Consider the following 13,916-nt stretch of genomic DNA (forward strand, 5'->3'; position numbering starts at 1 on the left):
TTCCTGATCTCCACTACACTGGGTTCAATTTCCTGATCTCCACTCTGCCTGGGTACAATTTCCTGATCTCCATTACACTGGGTACAATTTCCTGATCTCCACTCTGTGTGGGTACAGTTTCTTGATCTCCACCACCCCCAGGCACAGTTTCCTGATCTCCAATCTGCCTGGGTACAGTTTCCTGATCTCCACTACACTGGGTACAATTTCCTCATCTCCATTCTGCCTGGGTGGAGTTTACTGGTCTCTGCTACCCCCAGATCTATTTTCCTGCTCTCCACTACTTTTGCTTACATTTTGCTGATCTCCACTACCCCCAGGTACAGTTTGCACACCTCTGCTACGCGTGGGTGAATTTTCCTGATCCCCACTCTGTCTGGGTACAGTTTTCTGATCTCTGCTACCCCCAAGTACAGTTTCCTGATCTCCACTACCCCCGGGTCCATTTTCCTGTTGTTCAGTACCCCCGGGTATAGTTTGCTGATCTCCAATATGCCCTGGTACAGTTTCCTGATCTCTGCTACCCCTGGGTACCATTTCCTGATCTCTGCTACCCCTGGGTACCGTTTCCTGATCTCTGCTACCCCTGCGTACAGTTTCCTGATCTCCACTACCCCTGGGTCCAGTTTCCTGATCTCCACCACGCCTGCATACTGTTTCCTGATCTCCACTCTGTCTGGGTACAGTTTCTTGATCTCAACGATCTCTGGACACACTTCAATGCTGGGTGTATTGAAGCAAAATATTTCTCCTTACTTTTGTATAGGTTAACTTAATGCAGTAGTCAAAAATTATTGAAATGACTGGACGGAAAGTTTGACTTGAGAGCTGTATCGGTTTGAGATCTTGAACTGAAGCTATGAAGCTCAATTTCCAGTTCATTTGCCCCAGTGACCTACCATAAAGTGCATGAGCAGTGCAGGAATATTCCACTGGTTGCTTGCTTCTTGACTTCATTTCTGGGCTTTCTGCTGGAAGTGACACGCCTGATCTTTTCAATAGAGCAAATATACGCAGCACATCATAATGCAGCATTACTGAATTCTCTCACCATAACTGATATTCTCACCATCAGGGCTATCAATGATCAAAATGTTCTGCATTGCTAGAAGCCAATAATTAATAATTAACTGGACAGTCAGCCATTGTAGTCACAATCAATCATATTGTGCAAATCAGAAAGTTCAAATGGTTAGAACTTCTAATAATTTCAAAGATGTTTTTGTCTCTCACTGCTGGATAAACTAGGCTGTGGCCACAAGCTAAGGCAGAAGATGCTCTCCCTCCTTTCATCTGAACAATATTCCCATCCCACTATCAGAGAACAGTCTCAGCAGGCAAAAGCACGGCCCAATGAAGACCAGCTCCCATTGTGACAAAGAAGAATTTCAGAGCTGTCTACTCTAACTTCACTTCTCTGCTCTGTCCCTTTCAAATGATTATTCAGCTCTCTTTCAAAATATATTACAGTCTCTGCCGCAAGAATTCATGGTGGTGAAACATCCAGTGTTCTCATAGTGTTCGGTGCTAAAATATTCCTTCTAATTTCCCTCTAGTGACAATACTCGGTCTGTGGCCTCTTTGCACTGATTTTCTAATCAATGGAGACTGTTTTTCACCATTTATCCAGGCAAAACAGTCCAGAATTGATAAAAGCTTGATAACAACCATTTTAAACTTTTCTGTTCCAATGAGAAAAGGTGTCCATTTTAGTGCCATTCTTCATAAGCATAACTCTTATTCCTAGTTCTCTTGGAGAGAATATTATGCCCAGGGTTCAGATATCATTCCCGATCCAGTGTACACTCTGTACTGTGCCCAGGGTACAGATATCCCTCTTGATCCTGTGTACACAGTACTCTGACCAGGGCTTAGGTAAGGGGAGGTGGTGTAGTGGTATTGTCACTGGGCTAGTAATCCAGAGGCCCAGACCAATGCTCTGAAGATGGTGGAATTTAAATGCAATTAATAAGTCTGGAATTAAAAAGCTAGTCACAGTAATGCCAGTTTAACAGTGACCAGGAATCCACTTTTGATTGTCATTAAAAACCCAGCTAGTTCACTAACATCTTTTAGGGAAGGAAATCTGCTGTCCTTACCTGGTCTGGTCTACATGTGACTCCAGACCCACAGCAATGTGATTAACTCTTAAATGCCCTCTGAAGTGGCCTAGCAAGCCACTCAGTTGTATCAAACTGCTCAAGAAAAGTCTAAAAGGAATGACCACCAGGCATCGACCTAGGCACCGACAACGGTAAACCCAGCCCTGTCGACCCTGCAAAGTCCTCCTTACTACCATCTGGGAGCTTGTGCCAAAGTTGGGAGAGCTGTCCCACAGACTAGTCAAGCAACAGCCTGACATAGTCATACTCACGGAATCATACCTTACAGACAATGTCCCAGACACTGCCATCACCATCCCCGGGTACGTCCTGTCCTACCGGCAGGACAGAACCAGCAGAGGTGGTGGCACTGTGGTCTACAGTAGGGAGGGAGTTGCCCTGGGAATCCTCAACATCAACTCTGGACCCCATGAAGTCTCATGGCATCAGGTCATATATGGGCAAGGAAGCCTCCTGCTGATTACCACCTACCGTGCCCTCCCCGCCTCCCAGCTGATGAATCAGTACTCCTCCATTTTGAACAACTGAGGGTGACAAGGGCACAGAATGTACTCTGGGTGGGGGACTTCAATGTCCATCACCAAGAATGGCTCAGTAGCACCACTACTGACCGAGCTGGCTGAGTCCTAAAGGACATAGCTGCTAGACTGGGTCTGCGGCAGGTGGTGAGGGAACCAACAAGAGGGAAAAACCTATTTGATCTCATTATCACCAATCTGCCTGTCACATATGCATTTGTTCATGACAGTATTGGTAGGAGTGACCACCGCATAGTCCTTGTGGAAACAAAGTCCCGCCTTCACATTGAGGATACCCTCCATCATGTTATGTGGTACTACCACTGTGCTAAATGGGATAGATTTCAAACAGATCTAGCAACTCAAAACTGGGCATATGTGAGCCATCAGCAGCAGCAGAATTGTACTCAACCACAATCTGTAACCTCACGGCCCGGCATATCTCCCACTCTACCATTACCATCAAGCCAGGAGACCAACCCTGGTTCAATGAAGAGTGCAGGAGAGCATGCCAGGAGCAGCACGAGGCATACCTCAAAATGAGGTGTCAACCTGGTGAAGGTACAACCCAGGACTACTTGCATGCCAAACAGCGTAAGCAGCATGCAATAGACAGAGCTAAGCTATCCCACAACCAAAGGATCAGATTTAAGCTCTGCAGTCCTGTCACATCCACTTATGAATGGTGGTGGACAATTAAACAACTAACAGGAGGAGGAAGCTCCGCAAATATCCTCATCCTCAATACTGGGGGAGCCCAGCACATCAGTACAAAAGACAAGACTGAAGCATTTGCAACAATCTTCAGCCAGAAGTGCCAAGTGGATGATTCATCTCGGCCTCCTCCTGAAGTCCCCAGCATCACAGATGCCAGTCTTCAGCTAATTCGATTCACTCCACGTGATATCAAGAAAAGACTGAAGGCACTGGATACTGCAAAGACTATGGGGCCCTGACAATATTCCAGCAATAGTACTGAAGACCTGTGCTGCAGAACTGCTGTGCCACTAGCCAAGCTGTTCCAGTACAGCTACATCACTGGTATCTATGTGGCAATGCAGAAAAATTGCAGGACAAATCCAACCCTGCCAAGTCTACTCTCGATCATCAGCAAAGTGATGGAAAGTGTCATTGACTGTGCTATCAAATGGCAGTTACCAATAACCTGCCCAGATTCGCTCAGTTTGGGTTCCACCAGGGCCACCCAGCTCCTGACCTCATCACACCGTTGGTTCAAACACGGACAAAAGAGCTGAACTCAAGAGGCGAGGTAGAGGCCCTTGACAGCAAGATCGCATTTGACCAAGTATTGCAGCACACAAGTACCAGGTGTTATGACTAGGTGAGACAGGGTGAGTGAACTATACAGTAAATGGAAAAGTCCTGGGGAAAATTGATGTCCAGAGAGATTTGGGTGTTCAGGTCCACTGTTCCCTGAAGGTGGCAACGCAGGTAAATAGAGTGGTCAAGAAGGCATACGGCATGCTTTCCTTCATCGGACGGGGTATTGAGTACAAGAGTTGGCAGGTCATGTTACAGTTGTATAGGACTTTGGTTCGGCCACATTTGGAATACTGCGTACAGTTCTGGTCGCCACATTATCAAAAGGATGTGGATGCTTTGGAGAGGGTGCAGAGGAGGTTCACCAGGATGTTGCCTGGTATGGAGGGCGCTAGCTATGAAGAGAGGTTGAGTAGATTAGGATTATTTTCATTAGAAAGACGGAGGTTGAGGGGGGACCTGATTGAGGTGTACAAAATCATGAGAGGTATAGACAGGGTGGATAGCAAGAGGCTTTTTCCCAGAGTGGGGGTTTCAATTACTAGAGGACACGAGTTCAAAGTGAAAGGGGAAAAGTTTAGGGGGGATATGCGTGGAAAGTTCTTTACGCAGAGGGTGGTGGGCACCTGGAATGCATTGCCAGCGGAGGTGGTAGATGCGGGCACGATGGAGTCTTTTAAGATGTATCTAGACAGATACATGAATGGGCAGGAAGAAAAGAGATACAGAACCTTAGAAAATAGGCGACATGTTTAGAGAGAGGATCTGGATCGGCGCAGGCTTGGAGGGCCGAAGGGCCTGTTCCTGTGCTGTAATTATCTTTGTTCTTTGTTCTTTGTTCTTGGGTCTAGGGATTCCCTCTCCGCCTTTGCCTGATCTAACTGTAACAGGATTTAAATGTTAAAACACTGTTTTTAGCTCCCCCTCAGTAAATCCTTGTTCACTGTTCCAATTGTAAGGCAAAGAAATTAATTCAACAGGTTTTCTTAGATTTAAACAAAAAAGGTGGAAGTTTATTAATCTTTAACGCTAATTCAGGTAACGACTGCAAATACGCGACGCGACCATGCTCGCATGCATACGCAATAAACACACACGCAGATAGAGACAGAAAAAGTATAAGGAATAAAGGGGAAAAGTTTGAGACAATATCTGGCAGTTATTTACAGTCCTTTAAGTTCAATGTGGAGTCTTTGGTTGCCGGTAAGTCTTGCTGTTCGTTGGGGCCCAGTGCACGCTTCAACTTGTTTTGATGTGGGAGACTTCTCTCTCGAGGTTTAAGTGACTTCAGTGGGCTTGTGAGAAAGTGAGAGAGAGCCAGCCAGGAGAGAGAGCTCACTTGTTCCAGATTCAGTTGCACTCTGCGGTCTGACTTCAAACTGCCCTGTGTCTAGTTCAAAAAGCCTGGACCAGCCAGTTAGTCATGTGACCAGATGGCTTAACCACTCCTGCGTTTGTGGATTCCAAAGCTCTCGACGGAGGGGGTGCAGTGCTGTCTCCCACCCCGACAAGATGTGAATCTCCATTGCCCAGTCCAATCTCTGTTAATTGAATCAGTGAGCAATTCTTTTGTCTCCCCAAGCACTGTCTCTAGTATACAAATGTCCTCCAGTCAAACATCTGGTGATCTCTTTAAACAAGTCATCTCTTCACTCCAGCAACAGTTTAAAATTAATGTACATATGATGAAATCAATATGCCTCATTCTTGGCAGTTGGGGGGCTTCATAGCACCTCAACACCAAGCGGAATGAAATGCGATTTTGTTTTTAAAGGGGCATTTCATTAAAAGGGACTAGAGAGAAGATAAGTACAGGAAAACACATATGCATCTCTCTCATTCATTCAGAAATCCTAATAGTTGTTACAGCCTGTCTTTTCTTGGTAGTAGTGCTGCTTTCAACTGCCTTTTTGGCATCCCAATAAACATGTGGTTTCTGGGGAGTTTTTTCAGTTTGCACACTTAGATGGCTGCCTAGGGTGTCTTTGTTCTTGTTGAGGTCTGCAGGGGGATGGCTAGATTTAATTAGCCCTAAGTGGGAGTTCTGCTCATGGGCATCGGCGGTGGGTGGTTCTGCTCTGAACTCTCTTTCAGTGCTTTGGTGAGTCATGCAAGGGCTTTTCACTTTGGGGGATGGTTGGTTCCCTTTTCTCCTGACTGTGGGGGTGGACTGTTTGCTAATCTCCCCTTTGTCCTCTGGGACACTCCTGCTTGCAAGTATTTGTCCAGAATCTGCTGCATGCCCCTGCGGCACTTTGATAAGGTGAGGCATCACCTTCAAGGTTTCTCTGCCCTCTTGATGTTCTTTGTCTCTGCAGGTTCCTGTAAATGCTGTTAGCCACTCTGGTGGCGTGCTTCTTGTGTCTGCATTTACATAGGAGGATGTGGGGTCCAACTTTTCAAATATTTCGGGGTTGAATTTAGTGACAGTAGGGGTTTTCATCTGGGATTCCTCCAGGGCTTCCTTTAACCTGCCCTCTTGGTCCCTTTTCCCCCTTTTCTGTCCGACCTTTTGCCAGCCTTGTGCCTGCCTATCCCCTTTTGTTCTCAGCAGGGGTCCCTTACAGTTAACCAACCCTCTGTTGGAGGGTCCTCCAAACATTGATACATGACTTAGGGGTGCATATTTCACTGTAGATTGGGGTTTCCCTTCAACCTGGCATATGTGGTAATATCTACAGTACTCCACCACATCTTTGTGGAGTTTTGGCCAGTCAAACTGCTGTCTTATGCGGGCTTTGGTTTTCGTATACTGGCATGTACAGTCACTGTAATCTCATGGGCTATTCTTAATATTTCTCTCCAGTACCTCTGCCGCACCACGACGTGGTGAAATACTGTCCATTCTTTGCTCTCAGATCTGTGAGGAGAACTCCATTTCCTCATCAATACCTCATTTTTTAAATAATAGCAATCAGGGACTCCCTCTGCTTCACTTTCAGTCTGGGCAGCCTGTGCTAACTCTCTCAGTACTGGGTCGGCTTGCTGAGCCTCAGCGAGGGAAGATCCATTTAATTCATTCCTTGGGTCTTTTAACTTTCCAAAGGAAGTCTCAGACAGACAGACATCATGGTCATCTGCCTGCAGTGCCAATTCAGTCTCCTGCGGGGGAGCTGATTTGATCATGGTCCCATTCACTACACATTCAGGGAGAATGCAGGGGAACATCTCCTGTCGCTGCCCTGAGTCTCTTACCCCCTGCGGTCTCTCTTTCACTACTGGGGAAGCTACCACCTTCACCCCTGCCAGATCATTACCTAGAAGCAGGTCAACCCTGTCCACAGGCAAACTTGGGACAATCCCTACGGTCACTGGCCCCAAAACTAGGTCACGCTCCAGGTGTACCCGGTGCAAAGGTACAGGTGTACACTGCCCTCCAATACCATTCACCATCATTCTGATGTTTACTGCACTCTCTGGGGGAAAGGTCAGGCCTTTTCCCAGTAAAAGGGATCTAGTGGCCACTGGGTCCCTGAGAATTACTATAGGCTTGCTTGCCCCACTCAAGGGGTATGAGGTTACTCTACCTTCAGACACAAAACCTTGATAACCTTCAGGAATCCTGTTAAATTGTCCTGCATTACATCAGTGAGCTTCCGGGGTCCCACTCTTACTACAGTTAATGCTACAGCTTGTTCTGCTGTGCTTTCCATCAGGGTCCCTTCTCCTTCACTGAGTGAGTGTGCTCTGATTAACCCTACTGGCTTTCCCTTTAGCTTCCAGCAGTCAGCTCTTAAAAGTCCTGCTCTATTACAATGGAAGCACACAGATCTCCGGGTCTCACTCCTACTTACAGCACCTTCCTTTTTGGCTGGAGGAGGGCCCCCCTCTGTCTCCTGCTTTCCTTTCTCTCCCAGGACTGCTTGGGCTTCTATCACCTTCCCACCCTTTGTCCTTTTCGGATTTGTAGGGGTGATTAGGAAAGGTTTTCCCCGGGAAACTGACTTATAAATGAGTGCAAACTCATCGGCCAGAACTGCGGCTTGCCGGGCTCTCCGAAACTGCTGCTCCTCTACATGGGTCTTTATGGAGAGTGGGAGACAGTTTTTAAATTCCTCTCGCAAAATTACTTCTCTGAGATTCTCATAGCTGAGCTGTACTTTAAGAGCCCTCAGCCACTGGTCAAAAGCCTGCTGCTTATTTCTGTCAAACTCCAGGTAAGTTTGATCAGCTTGCTTTTTGAAGGTTCTAGACTTTGGTGATAGGCTTCTGATACTAACTCATATACCCTGAGGATAGCATTTTTTGTCAGCTCATAATTGGATGAACTCTCATCTGGCAAAGCTTGCTTTGTAGCAGGAGAGTCTCAGCTGGCCACTTTAACTGCCTTGACAGTTTTTCCAAACGATACAAAAAATGCTTCCACATCTCCCTTATTGAATTTTGGGATCAGTTGGGAAAGTTTTAACAATTCTGCACCCAGCCCTGAATTACGCTCCTCCTTATTGGCCATGGTTTCACTAGGGTTACTCTGTCACCCCCTAGTTAACTCAGGTCGCCTCAGCTCTCTCTTTGCATTCCTTCTGGAAGGCTCTTTCTTTCTCTCTCTCTCGTCCCTCTCTTTTTCTTCACGTTCCTTCTGGAAGGCTCTTTCCCTCTCTCCTGTCTCTCTTTCTCTCTTTCCTGTCTCTCTTTCTCTTTCCCTGTCTTCTAATTCAAGTTTCCTCTGTTCCAATTATATCTTTGCTAACAATATCCTGTCGGATTCTGCTTCTAACCCTGTTTCTGCTTCTTCAGATTCAAAGGAAAAATGGTTGGCCACTAGTCTTAGGAGTTCAGACTTCCTAGCCTTGCCCCATACAGTGATCCCACACTGCTCAGCCATTTTCTTCAACTCCTCCATAGACTGTGCTTTTAACTTATCCCAAGTTACTTCACCCTGGCTTGGGGAGTTACTGGTTTCAGACATGTTAGTATTCTAGCACACACAACCACAAGAAAATCTGTATTGAAATTCTTTGTCTTTTTGATTGGGATCAATTTGACTTCCCACTTCCAATTTCTCATTTGTCTGTGGGTCAAATCCAGCAGGCTAGGCCCCAAACTTCTGTTATGACCAGGTGAGAAGGGATCTAGGGGTTCCCTCTCAGCCTTTGCCTGGTTTAACTAACAGGGTTTAATTTTAAAACACTGTGTTTTAGCTTCCCCTCAGTGAATCTTTGTTCACTGATCTCCAATCGTAAGGCAAAGAAATCAGACAGGTTTCCTTAGATTTAAATAAGAAAGGTGAAGTTTATTCATCTTTAACTCTAATTTGGGTAGCAGCTACAAATATGCGACGTGGCCACGCTAGCATGCAAGCGCGATAAACACATACGCAGATAGAGACAGACATAGTATAAGGAGTAAAGGGGAAACAATCTGGCAGTCATTTGCGGTCCTTTAAGTTCCATGTGGAGTCTTTGGTTGCCAGTAAGTCTTGCTGTTCATTGGAACCCAGTGCACGCTTTAACTTGTTTTGATGTGGGAGTCTTTCCTCTCTTGAGGTTTAAGTGACTTCAGTGGTTGCGGAGACTTGTGAGAAAGGGAGAGTGTGCCAGCCAGGAGACAGGCTATCTTGTTCCATGTTCAGTTACAGTCTGCAATCTGAATTCAAACTGTCCTGTGTCTAGTTCAAAAAGCCTGGACCAGCTGGTTAATTATGTGACCAGCTGGCTTAACCAGTCCTGCATTTGTGGATTCCAAAGCTCTCGGTAGTGGGGGGTGGGGGGGGTGGGGGGAGGAGGGGCGGCTGTAGTGCTGTCTCTTACCCCAACAAGATGTGGATCACCAGCCCAATCTCTGTTAATTGAATCAGTGAGCAATTCTTTTGTCTCTCCAAGCACTGTCTCTTAGTATGCAAATGTCTTCTAGCCGAATGTCTGGTGATCTCTTTAAACAAGTCACTTCTTCACTCCAGCAACAGTTTAAAATTAATGTTCGTATGATGAAATTAATATGCCTTATTCTTGGCAGATTGGGGTCTTCATAATACAGGCAATGACCATCTCCAACAAGAGGCAATTCAACCAGCTCCCCTTAAATTCATTGCCATTGCTGAATCCCCCACTATCAACATCCTGGGAGTTACCATTGACCAGAAACTGAACTGGTCCAGCCATATAAGTACCATGACTACAAGAACAGGTCAGAGGCTGGGAATTCTGTGGCCTGTAACTCACCTCCTGACTCCCCAACGCCTGTCCACCATCTACAAGGCATAAGTCAGGAGTGTGATGGAATACTCTCCACTTGCCTGGATGAGTTCAGCTCCAACAACACTCAAGAAGTTTGACACCATCCAGGACAAAGCAGCCCACTTGACAGGCACTCCATCCATCACCTTCAACTTCCACTCACTCCACCACTGACACACAGCGGCAGCAGTATGTACCATTTACAAGGTGCACCACAGAAACTTGCCAGGGCTCCTTCGACAGCATCTTCCAAACCAGCGACCTCTACCATCTAGAAGGCAAGTGCAGCAGATACATGGGAACATCACAACCTGCAAGTTCCCATCCAAGTTAGACACACCATCCTGACTTGGAACTATATCGCCGTTCCTTCACTGTCGCTGGGTCAAAATCCTGGACCTCCCTTCCGAACAGCACTGTGGGTGTATCTAGACCACAAGGCTACAGCGGTTCAAGAAGGCAGCTCACCACCACCTTCTCAAGGGCAATTAGTGACAGACAAGAAATGCTGGACTTTCCAGCAATGCCCACGTGCCATGAATAAATAAGAAAGAAAAATAATTTTGGTGAATATGAACTGTTAAAAGTCAGATTATGTGTGTAGTAGATGGAGCAATGGGGATAGAGTGCAGCATTGCACAATGGTGCTGGTGTAGGGATACGGTGTGATGGCTGTGAATATAATAATGTTCCTAGCACTCTACGTACCAATCTTTTACCAGTGGCTGCTGATCATAACATCCTCAACATTTGGAGTGTCTCCCCTTTATTACTCCATCACAGGGGAATGGTTTAATTGACCCAACATTCATTCAATGGAGAATGACAATAAACATATTTTACTCTATAGTAAGATCACTTAAATAAATATAGTGGGGGGAGGGAGGTGATTTGGCCCATCAAGTTCACCTTTCCATCGAAACCGATAATCTCCCATTATAGCATCTATCTGCCACTTCAATGATGTCACTTGGTTTCTGGGCAGTTTGTATTCTTTGGAGCTGAGACCATATGCTCAACTTCTCCCAAGTCTCTGGTAATGTTCCCCTGAAACAGCTATTAAGAAAAGCATAACTGTGGCCCAGCAGACAGGAGCGTTGGAACAGGAGTAGTTCGTTCAGCCCCTCCAGCCAGTTCCAATATTTAACTAGATCATGGTTGATCTGCCCCTCAACTCCATGGTCTATGGTCTCATTTTAAAATGATGCCACCGTGCCCTGAGCAGGTGAGCAGGACACCTGACCCAAAGGGAGTGAGCTCTTGTTTCATTATGTCGATCGGGGCCCAGCGGTGCCATTGGGATGTGACTGTAATTTTAGTCCAGGCCTGAGCCGTGAATGGTGCAGCAATAAATTCACAACCAGGCTGACCTGCTGGGATGGAGGTCCGGGGCCAGGAGAGGCCCATCAGGTAAATCTGAATATTTTATTTTAAATTTTCTCATGGTGCCAGAGTGCTCTTGTAGGCATGAGGAGAGATGAGGAGAAATTTCTTCTCTCAGAGGGTCATTAGCCTGTGGAATTCTCTTCCCCAGAGAGCAGTACAGGCTGGGTCATTGAATATAATCAAGGCTGAGTTAGATACGTTTTTGATCAACAAGGGGAATCAAGAGTAATTCGGGGCAGACAAGAAAGTGGAGTTGAGGCCACAATCAGATCAGTCATGACCTCAGTGAATGGCAGAGCAGTCCCGAGGGACTGAACGACCTCCTCCCGCTCGTGTTCTTGCATCACGAGGAAGCCTCTGGCATCCCTTACCCTGGGCACCCCCTCACTCCCATTACCCCGATCGTGTCTAGAGCTTCCCTCCCACTGCCAGGAATCATTCCACAACTGCAGCCTCGTGCCATCAAATTCCCACTCCCTCTCCGGCCTGCCAATCAGTGTATTGGTCGGGTTCGTGTGGGACTCCGGGAATGTTTATGGAAATGAGGCTCTGGCATTATAATCAGCCTGTGTTCCACATCCCCCGATGCCCTGGGTTCACTACGCACTACTGGGTTCACATGCTGCATCCCCATACCCTCTCCCCCTTTAAAATCAGGGCCTTTGTCTCCCCAGCACAGTAGCTCTTGTTGTTGGTGTCCCAATGCCTCATGCCACAGTGGTTTGTCATCCTAAAATGACAGAGAATGACTTGCTCAGGCATGGACCAGCAATCATGGTCCTACATAGTTCATAGAGAGAAACTGTTTCGACTGGCATGAGAGCCAGTAACCCAATGACACAGATTTAAGATAACTGCTAAAAAATCAGAGGAGGAGATGAGGAAATCTTCTGGAATGCACTGACTGAAAGGGTAATGGAGGCAGACTCAATGTAACTTTCAAAAGCAAATTGGATAAATACTTGACGAGGAAACACTTGCAGGGTTGTGGGAAAAGAGCAGAGGGATTGGGACTAATTGGATTGTCCTTTCAAAGAGCTGACACAGGTATGACAGGCCTGCTGTGCTGTATCATTCCATGGTGATGATGAGGAAAGTGTTGGTTGAAAGTAGCTACATTGGGAATATCTTGACACTCAGCATTATAAAAACTGTCAACCGGAAACAACCAACATTGAGAGTTAGTTAATTGAAACAGCAGCATTCTAGAAACAGATATTTTTAGTGAATTACTCATATGTGTAACTTACTAGGTCTCTATGTATGAACTGTAGATCCTCCAAGTACACCATGGCTTCAGTCACATCAGAACACATTTCCAGGAGCTGTAGCTTGTTTAGTTCTTTGCCATGATCCTTGAGGTAGTTGAGCAAGCAGCCATTGCTTACGTACTCGGTTACTATGTAGATGGGGGATTGGTTGGTGCAGACACCGTGCAGTTGGACTAACTTTGGATGTTTCAGTTTCCTAAAAAAAAATAAGGCAACAGGAGAGCTGTGAACAGGTGGCATTGGTACAAATGTTGCTTTAAGATTGACTGGGATTGTGTTATTCCCACGACATACTTATGCATGTTTCTGAAGGAAACAGCACTGTTGGGGTGTTTTGTCTTGATGTTGTTTCTGGTTCCCAAATGTTGGAAAGAATCACACTTTAAACTTGGAAAAGGCTGGAGTCAGTCTCGTTTATTTCAGTACCATGCTTTGTACTGTAGAACCTGATTCCACTGGTTATTGTATTACGTATAACATGACTCCCCAGTGCAGCCATGAATGAGGCCCCGACTGGAACACTTCCCATAACAACTAGTTCCTAGCTAATTAGTTTCTAACCCTTTACAGATAGTATAACACTATATACAGATATAACATCCCACTTTCTTTGAAACATAATGTTCCTATATCAATATAACCGTCAATATAAATAAAAAGACTATCATCCGACTTGTGGAAATAATCTGAACCCCTTTTTAGCGTCTTTTATAGTGTGTATTCTTTTTTTAATATTGTTCATGGTATCGCTTGGGTGGTAAGCTGTTGTGCCTCTATCTTGTAGATTTGGCATTTGTTGCTCTCAGTAGTGAGTTGGCACGTTGTACAGGCGATGTCGTGCCACTTGCCAGTGATGTTAATGTTGTCTCGCTGGATAGTGATGTTTCTGGTGTCGTTGATGGTCTTTTCTGTTGTTCCAGCTCAGGTGTAGGACAAATATTTATTCTGTTCCTTCTCATTTGGTTACCGGTTTCAGTCTCGATAATATATGCACACTTAGAGAATCATTCTGCTTTTAGTCATTTCAGTCTCTGTTTAACTGATGAAATGAAGGAATGTGGGAGAATATATAACCAACTATACCTAGAACTGAGGTCAACATTACCTCTCACTTCACTCCAGGCTGGAATGTTTTTACAACTCCTCCTCGCTGTTTTAGAA

General features: G+C 45.8%; 1 protein-coding gene across 1 annotated transcript in view; it reads right to left on the bottom strand.

Annotated features, from left to right (window-relative positions):
• The window catches only part of LOC137374289 (cytoplasmic tyrosine-protein kinase BMX-like), a 170,834-nt gene that overhangs the window by 65,552 nt on the left and 91,366 nt on the right, over positions 1–13,916 (bottom strand). Inside the window, exon 14 of the mRNA XM_068040099.1 lies at positions 12,735–12,951. Coding sequence (XP_067896200.1) covers positions 12,735–12,951 — 217 coding nt within the window. The remainder of the gene's footprint in view (positions 1–12,734; positions 12,952–13,916) is intronic.

The sequence above is a fragment of the Heterodontus francisci genome, chromosome 10 (genome assembly GCF_036365525.1).
Source record: "Heterodontus francisci isolate sHetFra1 chromosome 10, sHetFra1.hap1, whole genome shotgun sequence".
In the NCBI taxonomy this organism is placed as follows: Eukaryota; Metazoa; Chordata; class Chondrichthyes; order Heterodontiformes; family Heterodontidae; genus Heterodontus; species Heterodontus francisci.